This window comes from Rhamphochromis longiceps, linkage group LG13 (assembly GCF_057381845.1).
Source record: "Rhamphochromis longiceps isolate RC_006_pf linkage group LG13, R_longiceps_female_GT1.1, whole genome shotgun sequence".
In the NCBI taxonomy this organism is placed as follows: domain Eukaryota; kingdom Metazoa; phylum Chordata; class Actinopteri; order Cichliformes; family Cichlidae; genus Rhamphochromis; species Rhamphochromis longiceps.
Window position 1 is genome coordinate 38,447,782 of NC_140569.1, and position 24,213 is coordinate 38,471,994.

General features: G+C 47.5%; 1 protein-coding gene across 2 annotated transcripts; it reads left to right on the plus strand.

Annotated features, from left to right (window-relative positions):
• The first annotated feature begins 5,335 nt into the window (after positions 1–5,335).
• On the plus strand, positions 5,336–22,591 carry qkib (QKI, KH domain containing, RNA binding b). Of its 2 annotated transcripts, XM_085427174.1 has the most exons (6): positions 5,336–5,895; positions 10,749–10,885; positions 11,081–11,197; positions 13,940–14,083; positions 20,962–21,049; positions 21,263–22,591. In XM_085427174.1, exons 1-6 carry the CDS (start codon positions 5,766–5,768, stop codon positions 21,667–21,669), a joined length of 1,023 nt encoding a protein of 340 aa, XP_085283300.1. In that variant the 5' UTR covers positions 5,336–5,765; the 3' UTR covers positions 21,670–22,591. The 2 variants fall into 2 exon arrangements, with proteins under 2 accessions (XP_085283300.1, XP_085283301.1); XM_085427175.1 differs by lacking the exon at positions 11,081–11,197.
• Positions 22,592–24,213: the final 1,622 nt, after the last annotated feature.

Below are 24,213 nucleotides of genomic sequence, written 5' to 3' on the forward strand. Positions count from 1 at the left end.
TGGGGTCAGAGTCACTGATGTCTGCAGAGAACAAACACAGGGTTCCTGCAGAGGCTCAGAGTCTGTTTGTCCCGACAGCTGTGAACAGCAACATTTTGGGCCTTATGCACATGTGTTTGTTTCACTCCCAGGAGGAGAGTATTTAAACGAGTTATGTAAATGTGACACAATTTACTGCATGAAGTCTAACGTGGACGTTAGAAGGGGTCAGCACAGAGACTACAAGCCCATTATCATCAATGGAGCTCCAGTGGAGAGGGTGCAGTCCTTCAAGTATCTTGGTGTCCACATCTCCTCAGACCTGACATGGGCTGCCCACATTCAGGTCCAGACCAAAAAGGCTAGGCAGCGCCTGTATCACCTACGACAACTGAGGAAGTTCAGGGTCTCTCCAAAGATCCTCAGGATTTTCTATACAGGTGCTGTGGAGAGCATCCTCACACAGAACATGACATCGTGGTTTGGGAACAGCTGTGTGAAGGACCAAAAAGCTCTCCAGAGAGTGATCCGTACAGCAGAACGCTGCTGCAGGATTGCTCTCCCCCCGCTTCAGGACACCTACACCAGGAGATGCCGGACTAGAGCAGATACTGAAGGACCCGTCCCATCCTGGCAACAAACTGTTCCAACTTCTGCAATCTGGTAGAAGGTTCCGCATCATCCGGGCAAGGACAGAGAGACTCAAGAGGAGCTTCTATCCCCAAGCCATCCGTGCCCTAAACACACACACCCGCCCTCTCACATCATCTATAACTGACTGAGTCAGGACTCTTCCAGACACTATAAACCAAGGCACAATGTACATTTCAATTCCTTTAATTTTAAATATGTTTATATTGTCTATCCTGTAAAATAGTCAGATGTCTATTCATATTAATGTACAGAATTCACCTGCTTGCTGCTACTACTGCACATTCACCCAGTGTATATACTATATGTCTGTATATATATATATAATGTTCTTCCTCTACCCCCCCCCCCCCCCCCGCCCCCCCCCATTTTTGCGCATGTCGAGGAGCGTGTCAGGCTACATTTCACTGTGTGTTATACTTGTATAACTATGCATGTGACAAATAAAGAACCTTCAACCTTCAACCTTGAACGTGTTCTCCCTGCTGCTGGGACAGGAGGGAGGCTTTATCAGGACGGGCGTCCTAAAAAGCTTCATTCTGTTCCTCAGTAACACTGTTTGTGCAGGGTCAAAGGTCATCAAGAAACCAACCAATAGGTTTCAGTCAATTTTGGTGGCTCCACCCACCTGATAAAACCCCAGATCATCCAATCAGAGCTGGCTGAGGCAGCTGGACCACTGAGGAGGTGCTCTACAGATGGTTCTGTTCTGTAGAACGTCATGTGACTAACATGTCACATGACGTTCTTCCCACTGAGTTCTCTCTTTCTTTCGAATGACATCATTGTGTGTGTCCATTCAGAACTCCATTTGAATATGAATCAGTGGTCGCTGGGCGGAAAACAGCCGACACAAAGACTCCTTCACTGTGCCCCCCCTTACTTCCTGAAACCAGCCGGCCTTCTTCATGAAGACCGTTTTCTTTTCTTCCCTGTTGAAAGACGCTCTGAGAGTCTAACGCTGCTGACAACGGGAGGAGGAGGAGGGGGAGCGGGGGTGCGCTCCGGCCTCCTTTCAAACAGCTCGGAGGGCTGGACTGAACCCAAACAGCCAGAGCTGATCCAGGACTCCTAAAAGGCCCGACTGTGGGAGAAAATGTGAAAGGAGCAGGACGAAGAGGAAGACGTGGTGGCGTCTCCCTGACTCCTCTTCGGCCTCCTCATCTTAGAGGAGCTGCTCCTTTAATGAAAGTGTCTGTGGTGATTTGTGGGGTTGGTAATCAGTCTGAACCAAAAACCACGACCTTTTCCCAGGACCTCCTTCGTCCATCAGAGGAGGAGGAGGAGTCCCAGAGAGGGTAGGCACGCAGGGGAGCAGGAATGCTCACTGCACGTCCTCACAAACTGAACCTGGACAGTCAACACATAAAGAGCTACCAGTACTACTACTATATACTGTATCATACACTGTATGACACCCAGCACTACACTACAGTACTGCAGTACTCTGTGCAGTACTACAGCTGCTGACTGAGCTTTAACTCAGTTTGACTCTGTCAATGATTCCTGCAGAGCCGCACCTGTGCAGCTGTGTGCAGGTATGATAATGACTAAATCGCCTATCTAGGGGCGATCGTGGCGATTGTGTGTTCGTCTTGTAATCGGAAGGTTGCTGGTTCGAGCCCCGGCTCGGACAGTCTCGGTCGTTGTGTCCTTGGGCAAGATACCTACCGCCTACTGGTGTTGGCCAGAGGGGACGATGGAGCGATATGGCAGCCTCGCCTCTGTCAGTCTGCCCCAGGGCAGCTGTAGCTACAACTGTAGCTGCCTCCACCAGTGTGTGAATGTGTGAGTGAATGAATAGTGGCATTGTAAAGTGCTTTGGGTGCCTTGAAAAGCACTATATAAATCCAATCCATTATTATTATTATCTCCCTCCTGTAACCACGCCCACCCCTCGCTGAGCCTGGTATTGCCGGAGGTTTCTTCTTGTTAAAAGGAAGATTTTACTTCCCACTGTCACCAAATGCTTGCTTTACCTTAGAATATAAAGCACCATGTGGCCGGGGCCTTTCCACAGTTTAAACACACACAGTTAGTGGGGTTAGTTTAATCGATGATTTGGAATTATCCGTAGGTGTGAATGGCTGTCTGTGTTAGCCCTGCGTCAGACTGGCGACCTATCCAAGGTGTACCCTGCTTCTCAGCCTTTGGTAAGCCCCCCCATGCCCCACGACCCTGATAAGTGGAAAAGAATGGATGGATGAACCTGCACAGAAACAGCTGTGGAATCTCCTGGAAGCCCTCCCACAGGCAACGGTGCTTCATAGGGAAAAGTAAGAAAGTCAAATGGCAGATCATTCTGTTGGTGTCATTCTCATGTCTGAAGTCCTGCCATTAGTTAATGATTCAATCTTAAATATGTTGGGAGGGGGCTCCCAGGTACCTGCCAGGTACCGGGCGGTTTATAGGTGCCTGGATCCCTGGAACCCTGATTCCGGCTCGCACTGGGGTGGCCGTCCTCTGGCGAGTTCGGCTGCTCTCGCCACTGGTTGTCTGGGACTGCCACCACATCTGGAGCCTCCCTCCTTCTCCTGCTGGGATAGGCAGGTGGATATCGCAGAGATGTGTGGCTTCGGGTCTTCGGTACTCTTGGTGGCTGCGGATGGTCCGATTTTCCTGGGTCCATTTCTGTCTGCTTCTGGTCCTTGGGGGGATTATTGCAACTTCCCACCCTCATTATCAAGTACATTTTGTGACACACATACACACACAAACACACACACCACAAGAAGACTGCTGATGTCTGTCTTTGAGCTTTTAAACCTTCCTCTAAAGATGAGACTGAAGGCTGTGGATATGAAAGGGCTTCACTGAGTCAGCGTTCAGAGAGCCTGATGACAGAGAGCATCTGTGCACAGGTGAGTCACAGGTGCGTGCGCTTGTCCACAGTGTGGATCGAACCGAAGGAGAAGCAGAAGAAGCTCAAGCCAGCTCAGAACAGACCCCATGCAGACAGAGGAGGCTGTGATTCTATCACCGTGACCTTTGACCTTATGATCTGAGGTCAGTGTGACCTACGCAGTCTGAAGGTCTCCTAAAGGTCACATGACAGCGATGTTGTTTGTTCCCACCAATCAGAGTGGGCAGAGAGGTCCGCAGATTTCTGTCGTTCCAGAAATTCATCCGAAAACAAAATGCCAGTACAAGTACTGCATAAATCTCTGTTACACTGTGGTTCCCTGTAGTACCTCTCAGTACACTGAAGTAGTCTGTAGTACTCGTCAGTGCTCAGCTGACAATGTGGTGCTCTGATCATGTGATCAAAGTAAAGGGGAGAAACTGGAGTGACCTCCTGATGAAACCAGTGGACACACACACCTCGCCTGCGCTCACACACTCTCACTCTGTTGTTTGTCCGTCAGAGAAAACTTTCATTGTTCCACTCGTAACAGGTCGTCCAGGCTCTGGTCACGTGACCCTGTCAGCTGACCCCAGATGGGCTTGTTTGTCCACCCGACTGACCTCCACCAGCTGAAAGACGTCCTAAAACCAAAACGGTGACTTTTTGTCTGTTCAGACTCAGAGCCTTCAGCTCAGGCTGAGGAGCCTCCGTTTTATTATCCAGTTTTATGATATTTACACATATGCTTGGAGCAAAATCTGCGGAAATGTTTGGCTTCTATAAAATTTTGAGATTTTATCTGTGCTGTGTGTAATTTTGAGGAACTTTCTGGTATCGTAACGTCGTAGAGCATCATATTAAAATAATGAAAATCTGTGCGGTAGCTCTCTCCTCTCATGTGATATATCACTCGATAAGATTTCTTAAACTTGTTCCCTGAGATGGTGGACAGAGCTGCAGATCCATGACAGCCTTACACAGTTAGCTAGCAGCTAATGACCAGGACACGTGTGCAGGTAATAAAGGACAGGTAATGTACAGGCACACACACCATGTTTCCACAGAACAGCTGACCCACGTGTCCATAATAAGCTAACACTCCTGTGTTTTGTAGACTACAGTGTAGGCTATTCACCTACTTACTGGTTTCTGTTGCCTCAGTCTGCGTCTCCCAGTTACTTTCTGTTTCTCACAACTCCTCACAGCTCAAGTGTCAAAACATGTAGGGGCTCTTTGCGAGCTGGTTCCCGACTCGTATCTGCAGTCAAGAGCGATCACTGGTTAATGGTCATTATGTGACAGATGCAAGAAAGATCCTTTAATTTAGCAGAACTGTGATTAAAAGTTAAATATTATTGTTGAGGAGCACAGGCAGGACGCCACACATACACAAAAAACCCTCAACAAAAGGGCACTTTGGGTCCACACCAGGAAAGGGCTGGGCAGGCAAGGAAAAAACTACTTTCAGTAATTGTTAACTCAGAGCTAGTAGAGCACAGGTGTCCAACTCCAGGCCTCGAGGGCCGGGATCCTGCAGGTTTTAGATGTGTTTATGATCCAACCCCTGAGGTAAGTGTACAGGTGAGCACGACGGTGAGGATGCCTTCATTACAGGAAGTAAACACCTCCTCACGGAGGTGACGGATCAACCCTTAAACTCTTCATGAGCTGCTCTGAGGAGCAGCTGCACCTGCTCCTCTTCATCACGCTTCTCCTCTTCATTTCCCTCCTGCTCTTCATCACCCAAAGCGATTTTCAGCCAAACTCACAAAGAAGAAAAGTTTTTGTTTTCCCCTCCTTTGTTCTTCTGTGAGTCCCAGGCTCTGGAGAGGAGGTGGGTGATGAAGAGGGAGAGGAAGAGGAGGAGGCGGACGAGACTCATTTCCATGTGAAAAAAACCATTAAAACCAATAAAACTATTTAGAGGGACACGTTCAAACGGAGCAGCTTTATTGATGGTGACGCCTGGGAACAAAATACCACACACACGTTAGTTAGTTAGTTATTTGGTTAGTTAGTTAGTTAGTTAGAGTTTTATTTTGAAGCCCCCCCGTGTGCGCGGAGCGGAGGCTCAGAGCCGCTGCTGGCCGACACACAGCGCTGTTCTGCGCGGAGCGGAGGGCGGAGAGCCGGGCAAAGCCGAAGCAGCTGGAGCGTTAAACCCGGACTCGGAGCCGAGCGTGCGGGACTCAAGGCGCCTCCGTGTCTGGAGCGGGTCTGGATTCATGCTGATGCCGTGCAGTCCGCTGCGGTCCGGATCCGTGTAGTTCGGCGGGTCGTGGTGGGGAGGATGGAGGGGAGGGAGAAGCCCAGACCCGGTCCGGATTACCTGATGCAACTCATGAACGACAAGAAGCTGATGAGCGGTCTGCCGAACTTCTGCGGAATCTTCCAGCACCTGGAGAGGCTCCTGGACGAAGGTGAGACCCGCACGCGCGCGAGAGGGTTTAAATCAAAGGAAAAGTTTACTGAAACCATCCTGATACTTTTTCTTTTAAAACTTCTACAAGTTAAAGTGCTGGCAGTACTACATGTACTGCAGTAAGTACTGTCAGAAAGTGTGCTATGTGTTTTCAGAGTAAAAGTACTGTCTGAAGCATACTCGAGTAACGTATCATACTTTAGTGATCATGGATTTTAATAACTGATCATCATTTATTGATTTCATTGATCAGAAAGATTAAAAAACAAATGGGTGAGCTGGCACGTTTAACCCCACCCACAATTTTCACTAATCAGTAGGAATCCAACTCAGTCACTTTACAGCCTCATTGCATTATTAGGGGCATGGCCTCTGTGACTGACAGGTGGATGGGACACAGGCGGCTCTTGTTGCTGTCTGCTAGCTTCTCCTGAACTGGACCTCGGCTGTGTTTGTGCTGTTGGAGCCTTCTGGGCTGCTGTGAGGTTATTGTGGTCATGTGACTGCTGACATTATGTGGCAGTGCTCCAGCGGACATCGAGGTGGAGGAATGAGAACATCTGGTTCAGTTTGTGTGCGCACAGATGTTTTCTGCAGGTGTGAATGTTTGAATAAAGTTTCACAGTTTGAGAAGGACTGAAATACAAGAAGCTCATGGTCAGTGAGGGTCGATTGATCTGCAGACTGATGCAGCAGACGTCCACCTGTCTCACATTAGCTCACCTGTGTCTCTGTCAGGTGATCTGCTTTTCCATGAAGTTCATACTTCGAGCACGCTGAGGCTGGCCGGCTATCTGTAAGTTAGCCACACATGCCCAGATGAGCTTTGCTATCACTACACTGACACTCAGGTGTGCAGGATATAGACACGTCTGTACAGCACACGCCCTCCAAGAAGCTCTTTTTATACCCAGTCATGAGACTGACCTGCTGCCCGCTCACCTGATTGGCTGCTAAACACCAGGCTTTTTGGAGACAATTCAAATATATCTGATATTTATATTAAAACGGTGAAATGATTTCCTCAGTTTAAACACTTGATTTCTATAGATAATGAAATATGACTCAATATTCTGCTTACATTTACATTTTCTCAGCGAGTGAGCTTTTTTAGAGCCGGGTTGTAGATGCTAGGGTTAGACTGCATTTCACTAGATGGCCACAGGGGGTATTTACCTAATAAACACTTAATAACAGTTAGGTTCGTTTACAGTAGAGTCCTGTGAACTCGGACCAACATGGCCAACGTGTCAGGTGTGTTGTTTACCTGTGAGTTACTGATGTAGAAAGTGCGCTGTGATTGGACGGCTAGACCTGACGCTAGGGAGAATTGTGGCATGTGTCTGAACACTGCTTTTCCAACAGCACCTGAACACACCACAGTATGAAACCTTACTCCTCTTTATTTCTGTCCTCTGTGTGCGTCTCAATTACACTAAGTGCAGCTATTCATCATTTAATTGGTCTAATCAATTAATTCAAAAGCTCAGATGAAGTGTGTGTGTGTGTGTGTGTGTGTGTGTGTGTGTCAGTCAGAGAGAGAGAAGAAAATCAATTTACCCAGAATCCCCTCTGGCTGGCGTCCCTGCTGTAATAGCCTCAGACAGTAAAACCACTAGTACCAGTGTGTGTGTGTCTGTCTGACTTTGTGAGGACCAACATCCCATTTTAACCATTGTAGAGAGGACGTTCCTGCCTGTTAGGTCTCTGTGTTGACTCCTCAGTGTAAGATGATCCTTTGAAGACCTCTGTGATGGTTCACGTTGGAATCAGGGCGACAATGAGGGTGACGAAGAGACCATGTGAGGACATGGTGCTTATACGATAACCTTTCATGGCTGGTGATCTCCTCCTCTGCGCCATGACTCGGGGCATTGACATTGAAGTGAATGTTGTAGGCGGACTGAAAGCACGTTGGTTTATTTTGGAGGTGTGTCCTGAGCAGAGATGGGCAGTAACGCGTTACTGTAATCTGATTACTTTTCTCAAGTAACGAGTAAAGTAAGGGATTACTATTGCAAAAACGATAATTAGATTACTGTCACTTTCCCGTAGGAACGCTGCGTTACTGCGTTACTAAAACCGTGATTTTTGTCTGTCTCATGACAGTGACGTAAGCGAGTGCGACGTCCGTGACAACAGCTGTGTGCAGATCAACAATGGATCACATATCGAGTGCGGGAGAGAGTATGAGCGTGCAGCGTTTAAAGCGTGGAAGTACTGACCTTACTTTGAGTTTGATTCCATAAAAAGTGACAAAAACATTAGTGTCCGCTGTGCGTGGGAAGAAAACTTCTTTTTACAGCGAAAAAAACCCTAAACTTCCAACAAGCACCGAGTAGCTACGACGTAATGGGAAACTCACAGAGAAACTCACGGATTCTTCCACTGACCGCGGCACACCTGCCCAAGGGTAAACCTCCGCCTGCCCCACTCCTGCTTTACAGGTGAAAATAGAGCAACAGGACCGCTGAGTCTTTGACTTTATTTATTTTCTGCTGTGTTTTACTTGCATCTATTTGAAAGACTGAGTGTAAACACACAAAATATTTTATTTTATGAGCTGGAATGTGCAGAAAATAGGTTTAAATGTTAAACTAATTTCTTCCAGTCAGAGAATGTTGCATATAATTAAATCTTTGCTTGATGCATAAAGTTAAAAGATTAAAACTAATAAAACAAGTTTTAAAAAGATACTTTTCCATTTGATTACATTTTGTATGATGGATTATGCAGAAAAAGTAGAATTGGGCTGAAAGAGCTATCGCTTTTTCACCTCTTCAGGTTGTAAATCGTGTTTTTAAAAAGTAACTAAGTAACTAAGTAATTAATTACTTTTGAAAATAAGTAATCAGTAAAGTAAGAGGGTTACTTTTTGGGGGAAGTAATCAGTAATTAGTTACTGATTACTTTTTTCAAGTAACTTGACCAACACTGGTCCTGAGGGCGGGTTGCCTGCTCCCATGTTGCTGGTTATTGTGGCCGTGATGCTGCAGGAGCTGCAGACTGTGAGGAGCTCACTTGATGTGATGGAAAGTCTCTGATGCTAACCAGCAGGTTAGTGTGTTTCTAACCTGCTGAGGAGATGCTCAGGTGTTTCCTACCTGTGCAGCTGCTTGTTTCCTGTTTCCTGCTCACAGACGTCTGCTGCAAACAGCCGTCTGACATGAGGATGAACTCAGAACTCAGAGTTGCATGTTCGTGTGTGTGTGTGCGCGCGCATGTGTGTGTGCGTGTGTGTGCGCACTCCTAGCTCCTGATTGGCTGATGGTGAGGGCTGTTTTGTTGCTCTGAATCACCACACAGACAGCTTCATAAAGTCTCCCAGCATGCATTGCGAGGGAGAAATAAATCTTACCGGGGTGGTGGTCAGTATAAGATGTGCGATCATCATGGAAACAGTTACCTGGGATACTGCAACTTCCTGTGAAAGCTGCACTGGTTTCACGTCCCTACTTGCTGCTGTTTCAAGACAGAAACAAAGAGCTGAGCTGCAGCTTAAACACACTTTCAATGCCACATGTTAAACCAACATGCTAAAAACATGCACATGAAAGAATACAGAAGCAACACAGGAGTCCTGAGGAACCCCACAGCTAGCTGCTATAACACAGTTAGAGTTTTTAGCTGGTTTCTAACTACAGACCTCTCCAAAGGTCTGCTGGCCTAAGTCTTCGTCTGCAGGGTGATGTCAAATGATTGTTGTCACATGTTGTTTTGCTTTTTTGCTTTATTTTGTAACCAGACATGTCCCAGTGTTAAACATTTGCAGGACCAAATCTGTCAAAGTTATCACAGTGATAAAGCTGCGGCTCTGTAAAGGAGAAAGGACCGAGAACACCAACCGTTATAACTGCAGTAAAGGTGGATGGTGGTCTCCACAGAGGGGGGACCCATCAGCAATCAGCCGCCTGTAACACAGTCTTCAGACCTCCTCTCAGGTGGTTCGACACCAACTCACAGCTTGACCCATAACTCACATGATTACAGGGTGGGTCAGCAACTGTGAGGATGACCCCCGAGAGGACAAGCCTACCAGAGGACAAAGACCCGAGACACCACATCGTTCTGTCCAGTGAAACATTTGCAAGAACCTCCAAATGCCTTAAACTTAAGAACTTAAGGAGTTGCAGGACCTAGAAGACTAAGAAACCACACAGGTTAAAGTGTTCTCTTCAGTTGAGCTTGATCTGTGAAACATGAACATTATTACACTCAGCTGTTCACTGATCAGGCTCAACATGAAGGGAAAGCTGACCGATGTTTGCAGGTCAGGTTATCGTCTGGCTGCTTCAAGGTTCAAACTCCACGAGGAGAGCAGCAGTCACACAGATCATCAGTTCCACCTTCATCATCCATCACATCCATCTCACCTGCAGATACAAGAAGCTAAAGAGGACACGGGAATGACAGATCATGGAATCAGGTGAGAACATCATCGTCACCTCAGGTTTCAGAGGTTCGCACGGTGATGTTTGGAAAAATATGAACACGACCTTTAAATCAGTTACAAATATAAAACCTGAATGTCTGATCAGATTTACTCCAAACACAAAGAAAAGGTGAGCAGCAAAACAAAACGCAGAGAAACAGTGCCTCCAGCGCTGAAAACCTGAACATAAAGGACAAGTCTGAAGACGGCGCGCTGAAACATCGGTTTTCAGTTAAGTTTGATTCCAGCTGTTTGTTTCCCTCCGAGCTCCATCAGCTCCTCTTTACCTGCTGCAGGTGTTTTAGTGCTGATGGCCTGTGCGTCCCACTCACCTCTGCCACGAACTCCAAACAGAATCAGCTTCTGATTGGCCAGACCGCAGAACAGTTTTCCACTTCCTGCGTGTGTGTGTGTTTCAGAGATCAGCCGCGTGAGGAAGGACATGTACACGGACACGCTGAACGGATCGGAGAAGAGCAGCGAGCTGCCGGACGCTGTCGGCCCAACGGTGCAGCTGCAGGAGAAACTCTACGTCCCCGTGAAGGAGCATCCCGACGTATGTCTGTGTGTGTGGATCATCGTGATGCACCAATAATAATTCATTTCCTGTGTTTCCATCAGTGTTGCTCTGTTTCAAAGTTTTACGACTCAGTAGATTCATTCTAACTATTTATGGCTATTTCTGAAAGAGGATTGGCTGATTAGTGCTTAGGTTGTCATGGTAACAGGCTGACCTGTGTGTGTATGTCAGTTTAACTTTGTGGGGAGGATTCTGGGCCCTCGCGGTCTGACAGCGAAGCAGCTGGAGGCTGAAACTGGATGTAAGATCATGGTGAGAGGAAGAGGCTCTATGAGAGACAAGAAGAAGGTAACGTGCACATGCACACACAGCATGTCAGGTATTCATATCTTGTGGGGACATGTAATTAACACAATGCGTTCCTTAGCCCCTAACCATGAAAAATGAATGCCTAACCTTGAGCCTAAGCCCTAGCTATCACCCTGACACTAAAAACACATTTAGTCTCAAACATGCCTTCAGACTTGTGGGGACCAGGATTTTGGTCCCCATAAGTGTAGTAAACTTCCAATTATTGCTACCCACAAAGATACGAATACACGCTCATACGCACGCACACAGAAGGCATAAGATGAAATTTTTCTTCTTATATTTCAAATATTTGATTTTCTTGGTTTAATCAAAGCAGTGACGTAAAAAGTGAAAATGCCTGACACTGAAACACAGTCAGAGGTCAGTCAGCAGATTTTCATTTAAAGAACAACACATATCGTTAGCTTCATAGCATAATTGCCTAAGTCATTTGACTAAGTCAATGACTTAGGCACTTATGCTATGAAGCTAACGATATGAAAATACACATCTGGTGTAGATATGCAGGGCTGATCCAGAGACAGAACACGTGAGCCTGAGCATCACTCAGATGTGTTTCAACATTTAAAACGAACGAAGAGCCTTCTCTTTGTTTGAGAAGCTAGAAGAGTGAGAACGTGCACGGCTGCTGAGGTATGACACATTTCCTTATCACAGAGAGTGTGTTCTTATGAATTTTATTCCAGATGTTAGGGTTAACTCTGCATTCTGCTTGTGTTTTATTGTGCATTTTCTGAAGGACTTTGTAACATTCGGTTTGATGTGTGCACAGAGGAGATCAGTCAGAATAGAACGTGTCAGTAGAATTTGGTCGCTCAGTGAAGTGACCGCTTATTGTTGTGAATCTGCAGGTTCTGAGTGCATCAACGAACGCTGAGCTGCGTCTTTCCTTTTACTTGAACTTCTATCCTATCACAGCGAATGTCCACTCAACCCGAAACAGATACCTGCAGAAGAACATTCAGGATCCAGCCTGAGCTCAGTGGACCAAACCAGTTTGAGCAGGGTCTTTCTTCATGCAGGTGCAGACTAATGTGGGATGGGCCTGATTGGAGAAATAGTTCATGTCCGAAACAGGAAGTATCTGTGGCTCCAACGAAGCCCGAAAATCTGTCGCTGTCTCAGATGGATGGTCTGTCCCTAAAACTGAGACTTTCACTGATTAGAGTTCAGTTTGAAAACTATAAAAATAAAGTCACACATCCTTCCAAAAAAGCTCTTAAACTCTTCTGTTGCTTGAACTTCAAACTGAAGCCAAAATCCCAGCTTGCATTCTGAACTTTATAAAGTTTCATTCTGCTTTGGCAGAAAGGACAGGACATTTTGGGTTAGGGTTAGGTCCTGTCAGACTGAAGAAAGACTTGTGACATGAATTTGTCTTTAGCTTGAGATTTTAAATACAACTCCGAACAGGATGTTGCTTCATGCACCCGTGTGTCAGAAAGTTTGTCTGCCAACTTTCAGGAAGAGCTGAGACTCTAAAATAAGAGCTGACGAGCTGCTTCCTGTGAAAGCTCTGAGTCTGCAGAAGCAGCCGAGTCACACGGTCTCCTCAGGATTAAGACTCTCTGAATGATTCACAGTGAAGAAACTATTTCAAACATTTCAGGTCAAACTGCTGAAAAAACATGCGTGTTTGTGTTTCTGCGTGTGTGACGCTGACAAGGTTAGCCACCTGCTACGCTAACAGAGGTACATGAGACAGGCGTAGCAACAGTTCAACACAAGCCAGATGGAGCTAGAGGAGAGGGAGGACAATGAATGAGGGGGGTGTTGGTTTTGCACTGATGTCGTGCTGAAACTCATACAGTTTTTGTTAAGACCACTCATCTGTGCAAGAAAACGATCGTCCAATCATCTGCCGATCCTCTGCTAACTCAGCAGACTTCCTGCTAACACGCTAACAGGCTGAACGCCAGCAGAAGATCGCAATATATAGCATGCTGTAGGTATTACAGGTACTGTGCTGCAGTGGTTTGTGTCATATCTATCTAACAGACTCAATTTGTTCGTATAAATGGAGAATCTACTTCACACACTGAGGTTAATTATGGAGTTCCACAGGGTTCAGTGCTAGGACCAATTCTGTTTCCATTATACATGCTTCCCTTAGGCAGCATCATTAGAAGACATAGCATACATTTACACTGCTATGCAGATGACACCCAGCTCTATCTGTCCATGAAGCCATATAACACACACCAATTAGTTAAAAAGTGTAACCAATTAGTTAAACTTTGACCAGGACATGTCCTTCAATGCAAATATTAAACAAATATGTGAGACTGCTTTCTTCCATTTGTGCAACATCTCTAAAGTTAGAAATATCCTGTCTCAGAGTGACGCTGAAAAACTAGTTCATGCATTTATTACTTCCAGGCTGGACGACTGTCATTCATTATTATCAGGAAGTCCTAAAAACTCCCTGTAAAGCCTTCAGTTAATCTCAGTTTTTTTTAACCTTATAATATAAATTACCTTGAGGTGACTGTTGTTGTGATCTGGTGGCTTACTTATAGTTCCTAGAGTATTTAAAAGTAGAATGGGACACAGAGCCTTTAGCTTTGAGGCCCCTCTTCTGAGGACTACAGACAGTGAATGTAAAAACAAACTGTAACTCCCTGGATGCATTTCACCAAAGTCAGTCAATTGTGAACACCAGACAGCATGTGAATATTTACTACTTGTCTCTGTCTTCACTCATGTCTCCACCTGCAGGAAGACCAGAACAGAGGGAAGCCAAACTGGGAGCACCTGAACGAGGACCTTCATGTCCTCATCATGGTGGAAGACGCCCAGAACCGAGCCGACATCAAACTCAAACGAGCTGTAGATGAAGTCACCAAGCTGCTCGTGCCTGCTGTGAGTCCCCTGACCTCTGACCTGTGTGTGTTTTTGTGAGGACAAAGGAAGTTCTACATATCCAGGCTTTCTTCAAGTTCGCTGGCTTGATGAACTCTAAAACTTGCTATTTATCAACTTTTTCTGTTAAGCCGGGATCTCTATTAGCGCCAGGTGCTCTGACCAGAGACATTAAAGGTCTATGATGATGATGAAACCTGTAAAGAGGTGAACCCCTCAGAGGTGGAGCAGCAGAAACTGGTTAATCTGCTGATTTGTGACAGAGAAGAATAAAGGTTTGAATGGCAGGAAGGATGTTGCTCTGAGCACGCTCAGCGCTGCTGTTTGTTTCCTAGGTGACAGCTTCACATCACAGCTGTGAAACATGACAGCTTCCTGTCCCACAGCCTGATGAAGGGCACGTGAGATCAGATCAGAGGGAACGAATGTGATTGGTTGAAAAGGCGTTCATGTTTCATGATCACATGAACACTTGATCACATGAAAGGTAAATGGCCTGTATTTGTATAGCACTTTACTAGTCCCTAAGGACCCCATAGCGCTTTACACATCCAGTCATCCACCCATTCACACACACATTCACACACTGGTGATGGCAGCTACATTGTAGCCACAGCCACCCTGGGGCGCACTGACAGAGGTGAGGCTGCTGGACACTGGCGCCACCGGGCCCTCTGGCCACCACCAGTAGGCAACGGGTGAAGCGTCTTGCCCAAGGACACAACAACTGCGACTGTCCAAGCCGGGGCTCGAACCAGCAACCTTCTGATTACAAGGCGAACTCCCAACTCTTGAGCCACGATCGCCCCATGAACACGTGCACTTTCAGTCTGATCTGCTGGAGCTTCTTCATTCATTGCTTTCAGGAACATGCTGCACACAGAGAATCTCTCACTCTGAAAACATGCTGCATTAAAGAATCAGAGGAAACTCTGAGCCTCACCTGGTGATGCTCAGCATCAGTCACCATGGTGATTCGGCAGGTAAACGGACTCGGGTCGCTGACATCAACCTCACTTTGGGGTTTCAGCCCTTGGGCTTTAACCTTCATGTTCATGTTAGAATCACTTCTAGATTTAGGAGTGTGTGTGTGTGTGTTTGCGTGTGTGTGTGTGTGTGTGAGAGAGAGAGAGACAGGAAGTGCAGTGATTCTGCTGATCTTCACTTCCTCCACTCTCACTTCCTTGATTTGTGCAGAGGCAGGAAGAAAAAAAACTAGGAAGTGAGTCTGGGCACCTGATGATTCTCTTTGTGTGCGTGTGTGTGTGTGTGTGTGCGTGTTTTCTAACAGGAAGTTGGAGGGAGGCATTGAAGTTACTTTCATGTTGCAGAGACACAAAGTGGTTTAGAAGTCAGTTTGTAGTTGGACTGAAGAAAATGAAAGATGTTAACTGACGAGCTGATTGTCTAACGAGCTCGTGGCAGGTGTGTCGTGTGTGTTTGATGTTGTGTTGTGTTTCCTCTCAGGAATTGGTAGAAATAATCGCCGTTGTGTGGTGGACAGCAGCGCCCCATGTGGTCTGCACAGCCCTAAGCAGGCTGGTTACTGAGCGTGCTCATAGGATACTGTAACCATCATGAGTTCAAGTCATCTTAATTTGACAAATTATTTCTGGGACTTGAATGGTCTCTAGCATATCGAGACTATCTCTCCACACCGTTATATATTCCATATATACGGGGTACGAACCCCCTTGGTCGTGGGGCGTTGATAATTCTTTAAGACACTCCAGCTTGCCCGGCCACGCCCCACAGCTCACGTATAAAACAGCTGTGCAGACATGACATGACTGTTTGACGTGATTGTTTGATCTCCACTTGTGTCGTGTGTGTGAGTGACTTTTCTTCGAGAGTGCTGTGTGTGTGTGCATCCGTCAGGAGCCTCTTTCGGCAGCCTCCCTGGGTGCTAGCCTCTCCCCTGCCCTTTCCCTTAGCTTGGTCTCCCTTAGCTGGTTTCCCTCAGCCGTGGTTCCCCTTAGCTTGGTTCCCCTTTATCTTTCCCTCGGCCCCGGTTTCCCCTAGTTGGTCTCCTGTGGCCCGGTTCCTTTGCCGATCGAGCTGCCGTCTGTGTGTGTGGCATCTTGCCCGTGTTCCCTCGGCATCTTGCCCGCCTTGCAGGCTTCACGGCACTGGGACTTCGCTGTGCTACAGCTGGCGAGTGAGCATTCTCCGGTCTGTTAGCCTGTCTGCCGTTGCCCATAGCTTGGGTGCAGCCAGCAAGACTCGGCTCGTTGCTCGGCTACAGTGGGAAGGATGTCAGATTTCCAAGCATACGCTTTCACCTGTCACCCACCTGTCCCTGGGCTGCCCCCTGCTGGTCCCCAGGCACAGTGTCGGGCAAAATGGGTCCCTTCAGCTCTTAATTAGAGCATGACGGGTGTGGGAACTAGCCTTTCCTGAGGTCCCATCTAGCAGAGCGAACCTCAAGGTTGATGATGTCATACAGCCACAGCGCCTCCTATCTCATGTGCCGCTGCTGCCTGATTGGTCTGGTTGCAGGCAGTGAGTGTGCTGCATCCCAGCATTTGTGGTCCCCTGCCCGCAGATGGTTGCTGCTATGCATGGTGGGAGTAGTTTGCCTTTGGCCCCTCCCCCAATAGCCCTGTCCCTGGTCTCTTTGGACGCCCCTTCGGGCCCTCCCTGGGCAGGGCAGCATGCCCTAACAGGGGCGTGAGGGTAACTGATGCCCTGCTGGCGGCCATTTCGTCGCTCCCTCTACAGGGATGGAGCTTGACACGTCAGCTGCAGGCAGGCTGGGGACATGGAGAGCCCTCCCCAATCTTGTGCCTCTTGGGCTAAAATGGAGATGATGGCTGCAGCGTTGCCTCCCATTGCCCCGCCTCTGTGAGGCCTGTGCCGGTGGAGGTTGATTCTCAGGAGGATGATGTTTATGAAGCTTGACTCTGGTCAGACGACCAGGGTTACAGTGGGGCAAAAAAGTATTTAGTCAGCCACCGATTGTGCAAGTTCCCCCACTTAAAATGATGACAGAGGTCAGTAATTTGCCCCAGAGGTACACTTCAACTGTGAGAGACAGAATGTGAAAAAAAAAATCCATGAATCCACATGGTAGGATTTGTAAAGAATTTATTGGTAAATCAGGGTGGAAAATAAGTATTTGGTCAATAACAAAAATACAACTCAATACTTTGTAACATAACGTTTGTTGGCAATAACAGAGGTCAAACGTTTACTATAGGTCTTTACCAGGTTTGCACACACAGTAGCTGGTATTTTGGCCCATTCCTCCATGCAGATCTTCTCGAGAGCAGTGATGTTTTGGGGCTGTCGCCGAGCAACACGGACTTTCAACTCCCGCCACAGATTTTCTATGGGGTTGAGGTCTGGAGACTGGCTAGGCCACTCCAGGACTTTCAAATGCTTCTTACGGAGCCACTCCTTTGTTGCCCGGGCGGTGTGTTTTGGATCATTGTCATGTTGGAAGACCCAGCCTCGTTTCATCTTCAAAGTTCTCACTGATGGAAGGAGGTTTTGGCTCAAAATCTCACGATACATGGCCCCATTCATTCTGTCCTTAACACGGATCAGTCGTCCTGTCCCCTTGGCAGAAAAACAGCCCCATAGCATGATGTTTCCACCCCCATGCTTCACAGTAGGTATGGTGTTCTTGGGATGCAACTCAGTATTCTTCTTCCTCCAAACACGACGAGTTGAGTTTATACCAAAACGTTCTACTTTGGTTTCATCTGACCACATGACATTCTCCCAATCCTCTGCTGTATCATCCATGTGCTCTCTGGCAAACTTCAGACGGGCCTGGACATGCACTGGCTTCAGCAGCGGAACACGTCTGGCACTGCGGGATTTGATTCCCTGCCGTTGTAGTGTGTTACTGATGGTGACCTTTGTTACTTTGGTCCCAGCTCTCTGCAGGTCATTCACCAGGTCCCCCCGTGTGGTTCTGGGATCTTTGCTCACCGTTCTCATGATCATTTTGACCCCACGGGATGAGATCTTGCGTGGAGCCCCAGATCGAGGGAGATTATCAGTGGTTTTGTATGTCTTCCATTTTCTGATGATTGCTCCCACAGTTGATTTTTTCACACCAAGCTGCTTGCCTATTGTAGATTCACTCTTCCCAGTCTGGTGCAGGTCTACAATACTTTTCCTGGTGTCCTTCGAAAGCTCTTTGGTCTTGGCCATGGCGGAGTTTGGAGTCTGACTGTTTGAGGCTGTGGACAGGTGTCTTTTATACAGATGATGAGTTCAAACAGGTGCCATTCATACAGGTAACGAGTGGGGAACAGAAAACCTTCTTACAGAAGACGTTACAGGTCTGTGAGAGCCAGAGATTTTCCATGTTTGAGGTGACCAAATACTTATTTTCCACCCTAATTTACGAATAAATTCTTTACAAATCCTACCATGTGAATTCATGGATTTTTTTTTTTCACATTCTGTCTCTCACAGTTGAAGTGTACCTCTGGTGCAAATTACTGACCTCTGTCATCATTTTAAGTGGGGGAACTTGCACAATCGGTGGCTGACTAAATACTTTTTTGCCCCACTGTACCTGATGGGACTGCCTGTCTACCCTGTGGCCACCTCGCTGTGCTGAGGGGCCTATGCAGGGATGTGGAGATGGCCGTGTTCAGGTGAGGCGGGGAGGACTCGGAGCCTAGGTTCAGCTGTCCTCCAACCACCCTCCTTCTTCCTGACATCCTTTGAGTTGGGCATAGTGGCCAGCTCCGCTGCAGGCATGGGCCAGCAGTTGACAATTCTCCAGCCTGCGGCGCTGGCTCGGTCTAGTGCGTTGCCCCTGTGTCACAGGTCACACGGCCATCAGGTGCCCGCTCAGTGAGCTGACACTTCCCGACTGTCCGCAGGTGTCTTGTCGGGCCCACTCTTGCTTCCCATCTGGAGCGTCGTCTGCATATCGCGGGTTTCTGTCATGGCGATAGCCAGCTGCCGTGCTCAAGTGGCTTGGTAGGCTGTGCTCTCCTGGAGTATTGCCCGTATTCGCTGGCTTACACGCCAGTTGGACCTCGCTGCGGCGAGTGAGAATTCTCCAGCCTAGTGTAGCCAGTTTTCTGTCTGGTGTGTTACCCGCAGTGCGCCGTTCACACAACCAGCGGGGCTCCTGTCATTGTCGAGCGGAGTGGCTTCTCAGCTCTGACTGCAGTGAGTCAGAGCCAGTCAGTAAGTGAGTAAGTGTTCTCCAGCCTGTAGGGCCGACTGTGCACAAGTAGCGAGTTCGCCCCTGCTGCAACAGCACTTAGCAGACGCCCGGCCCTGGGGTGGACCTTCGGGTTGTGTTCCCCACTTGGGCTTCGGCTGGCTGGACCGCCAGCCCCCTCACCAGTCTGCTGACGGCGCAGGGTGGTGTTGCGGCTTGGGGACAGACCCTTTGGGTCACGTCCCTACAGCCCTCTGCTTTCAGCGGCCGTGCTGACGCTGCGGGCTGTGTTCCCCTGGCACATTGCCCACGGTTCACCGGCTTACGCTCCAGCAGCACTGGCTCCCTGTCTGGCATTGCCCACTTCTTGCTGGGTTGTGTGTCCAGTAGGGTCCCCACTCAGTTGCTCGGTGAGCGACGCTTCCTCTCCTCACTGTGCTCCTAGGATTCCGGGTTCAGGCCCTGTGCACCCCAGGCTCCAGCTGGAGATCATGTGGAGAGCGTGCTCATTGTAGCTGACTGCCTGTGCTTTCTGGCCTGCTAACCATGTGCCGCGGGTTTACATGCTTGTCAGACCTCGCTGTGTCTGACACGGCCTGTGAGTGAAAGCTCTCCAGCCTGCTGACTCCCTATCTGGTGCATTGCCTTTGTGTCATGGGCTTACACGGCCAGCACGGACCCGCTCAGTGAGCTGGGACTTTATGACTGACCTCGAGTGTCTTGTTCGAGTTTACTCTTGAGGTTCATCTGTCTGCGGACAGCACGTGGTGACGGTGCTGGGGGTGGACCTTCGGGTCATCGCCTTGCTCAGCCCTCCACTTCAGCAGGCTAGGCTACCAGGCTATGGCTGGGGTGACTGGAATCCTTGATGATCCTCCCCGCTTTCCTCAGGCACCGCTCCCTATAGATGTCTTGGAGGGAGGGAAGCTCACCTCCAATTATCCGTTCAGAGCACCGCACTACTCGCTGGAGAGCTTTGCAGTTGTAGGCGGTGCTGTTGCCATACCAGGTGGTGATGCATCCAGTGAGGATGCTCTCAATGGCACAGTGATAGAAGGTCCTGAGGATGCGGGGGCTCATGCCGAATCTTTTCAGTCTCCTGAGAAAGAAGAGGCGCTGCTGCGCCTTCTTCACTGTTTTGTTTGTGTGTACTGACCACGTAAGATCCTCAGCCAGATGTACACCAAGGAACCGGAAGCTGCTCACTCTCTCCACAGCAGCGCCGTTGATGGTGATGGGGGTGTGTACTTCTCTGCACCTCCGGAAGTCCACTATCAACTCCTTTGTCTTTGCAACGTTGAGGGTGAGATGGTTGTCTTGACACCAGTGGGTCAGGGCGCTGACCTCCTCCCTGTAAGCCGTCTCATCACCATTGGTGATACGACCCACCACTGTAGTGTCGTCCGCAAACTTCACAATGATGTTGGAGTTGTTAGTGGCCGTGCAGTCGTAGGTGTAGAGTGAGTATAGGAGAGAACTCAGGTTACACAGTAACCGTACGATCTTTTGTGATCATTTACTGATGTTTGGATATTTTACAGATTGTTTTATACAACATGAATCTTTCTGTAGTGGCTGATTTCAGATTCTTTTTAAATGTATTTTACAGTTTTTCATACTTTTTAATACATCTGATACTTTCAGGCTGAATGAAATTCTGTGTGAACTTAAGCTGCTGTGTGTGTCGGTTCTGCATGTTCTCACAGCACACGCGTGTCTGAAAGTCGTGTCTGTGTTTCAGGCAGAGGGCGAGGACAGTCTGAAGAAGATGCAGCTGATGGAGTTGGCCATCCTGAACGGGACGTACAGAGACGCCAGCATCAAAACCTGTAAGAGACAGACTGGCCAATCATACACAGTCATTTTAAACATGAATCATTTGTGCCAAATGTATTGGTTAAAATGAAAAACATGAAGCATGCAGTGTTTTAGATGCCATTCACACCGTTTGATTCAGATTTTCATTTTGTCTTTTTACAGCAAGCATACTAAAACTCCTCCCCTGTTTATAAACCCTCCCCTTTCCTGTTACCCATACCCAGCATCCCTCGCCTTTTCTTTCGCAGCATCTAGCGTCTCGCAACAGGCTTCTCGTGTCCTCTCAGGCCCCGCCCCCGTACTGGCACCGCCCACTGCCCTGCGTACACCCGCCCCCACAGGCCCCACTCTCATGCCTCTGATTCGGCAGATCCAGACAGTGTTGCCCAATGGAACACCGGCACTGATGGCAGGGGTGGGGCCTGAGTCTGGCCTGATCTACACGACGCCATACGATTACCCGTACACTCTGGCGGCACCAGCGTCCATCTTGGAGTACCCGCTGGACTCTGGGGGGATGTTGGGTAAGCCCGCCCCCCCCTGTTCCTGTGAATGCTCTCCCACCCCTCACCACCACACTCATGGCCAGTGGAGCCCTGCCCCTACACTGGTCCTCCGACATGCTTCCTGAGAGACAAAACAAACAAACGATCAAACAAACACACACACGGCCTTGTGCCTCCTGCTGGACGGATGAGGTCGTCATTGCTCCATCATTATCTGCCGTTTGATTGGCTGAAAATGTTTGAACTGACTTCTAGCACTGATGTCATGTGACCACAGCTTCCTGCATTGAAAACACGCCTGTGAACTGAAAACACGCCTCCACTTGCAGACGCTTTCAGGTCGATGCAAACACGCCGATTTTTGGAGAGGAAGTAAAAGTTGATTCAAGTGATTTGAAAATTTGTAATCTTCAGGAAATAAAATTTCAGAGAAAAGTATTAGAAAGGTTTAAATATCAGAATAATGAGGACTTTGGTATTGTGAGAGGAAGAGCTAAATTTACACATCCAAGCATGAAATATTACTTTGGCCTTTATGAGCCACAGTGACCAATCAAAGTGAGGCACTCAAAGGGGTTCAGTCTCGTCCTGAAAGCCTCTCAGATCTCATCTGGAGTGAAATTGTCTCCCAGTGTGTGCCTTAATGCAAGTTTCTTATTGTTTTCATCACTGACCAACGATGATGTCATGACGTACCTGTTCTGTCACGATGGACAGGTCTGTCCCTGTCCTCCAAGGGCTGATGGGGCTAAACTTCTGCCTAGCCCCGCCCTTCTGGCTGCACGCCTACCTTTCCCACGCCACAGATTCACTTTGATCTGAAGCTATGTTTGTTACAGCCATAATGCAAACACACCTGAAAGGAAGGGTCAGAGCTTTAAAAATGAAATGATTGATAAAACCGTGCTTTAACCAAACACAGACACAGCTGTGGCCGATCAAAGTTTAGATTTTTTAAATTAAAATTTCAGGAATAACTCATCACACAGCCAGAACAAGCGTGGAGTCGTGTTTTATTTGGACTCAGTCTATAATTAAACAAAACTGCTTACAGCGCCCCCTGCTTCAGGCTGTGGACGCTTTATGTCAATGAACACAGAGTTAAACGTGATCCGAGAAAACCAGCCCAGCAAGAAACCAGTAAGAAAACAGGTGGCTTCTGGGAAACGCAGTCCTGATGTGTGACAGTGGCACAGCTGTTCACCTTTAGGCAGAACAGACAGCTCCGTGCTTTTGAAGACTTTACGGATCCTCTGAGGTTAATGAAAAATAATGGACTGTCTTTGAGTGAATTTTTTAACAAACCAACTTTGATCTGGGTTTCAGTTCAGGTCAGACTTTAAGTTAAGCTAGGGTAAGGCCTGTAAAGCTACAGATGTCTGTGGGTTTATTTTACGTTTTCTTCCATTTCATATGTTACTTTAAACATGTTACAGCGTGGATAGATGACAGAGCTAACAGTCCTATAGCTAAGTTAGGTGTGACTCTAGAGGAGACAGTAAACAGGAAGCTTTCAATTAAAGTTCTTGCTATGACGTTTGCTAACAAAACTTACCTCTGTGCAGATCTACGTCTGAAACATCAATGACTTTGCTCATGACGGATTTAATGCTGAACTTTGACCTCAGAGATGATTGGTGATGTGACCAAAGCCCTGGTGGTTACTGACAGGTTTATCAAGTATTCTGGGATCACTATGTGATTAAAACACGCCAACCAGGTGTTTTTGCTGACGGTCAGTGTAGAGCTAAAGTCTACGCTGTTGTTTCTCAAGACATAAATGTGAACATTTCTGATTTTCTCTCTCCAAAAAAGGGCAAAAGATCAAAAATAAATAATGATTTTTTTAAGTTGTATTATATTTCTTGAAATAACAAAAGTCTACATGGTAAAACATTGCTAAAATATTAGCAGCTGTTGACCAATCAGGCCACTAAATTAAATCAGCTAATCAGAGTCCCAGCTTCACTGTGAGGTCACTTCCTGTCAGAAATCAGAAACATGATTTTACTCTGTGAACTTGTAAAGATCAGAAACCTGTTGTCTGCCGGGGGTTTGGTACTAAAACAATCAAACTGTAATCTGTAGTTGGAAAGTAATCAATAGGTAACACTGACACAACTAATGAAACAAATCCGATGAAATTGCACAGAAACCTGGCGTAAACCCGACCGCCACATTAACCGAGTTCATGGTCCGAACACTCAGATGTGAACTTTTATTCGCACTCGAGGATCTCTCACAGGATGTCACGTTTTCCTTTAAAACTCGGACTTTGGTTAAAGAGATGATCTGCAGGGTGAAAGGAGACGTACAGAAAGACTTTTACCTGAAAGAACCGAACTTAAAGGATCGTCCACATGCAGTACCACGAGGTGATCACGAGACCTTTCTCATCATGGTGTCTCCCTGGTGAAAACGGTTCACGGTAAAACTCAACGCCGAGAGATGTTGTAGACTTCACACATCAGGCTGTGATGGCCTCTCGCCTTGCTTCTCTTCATCGCAAACACCGACAGGAACAGCTCGGCAAGCGTCTTCAGAGTGAGGGACGGGAGTCCACCCTTCTCTGGATCAAGAAAATGTGGTTTCATTTTGTTCTCATTTATACAAAGATCAGATCAGAACACAAACTTCCTCTTCCTAGAAGATTTAACACGGAGGACTGT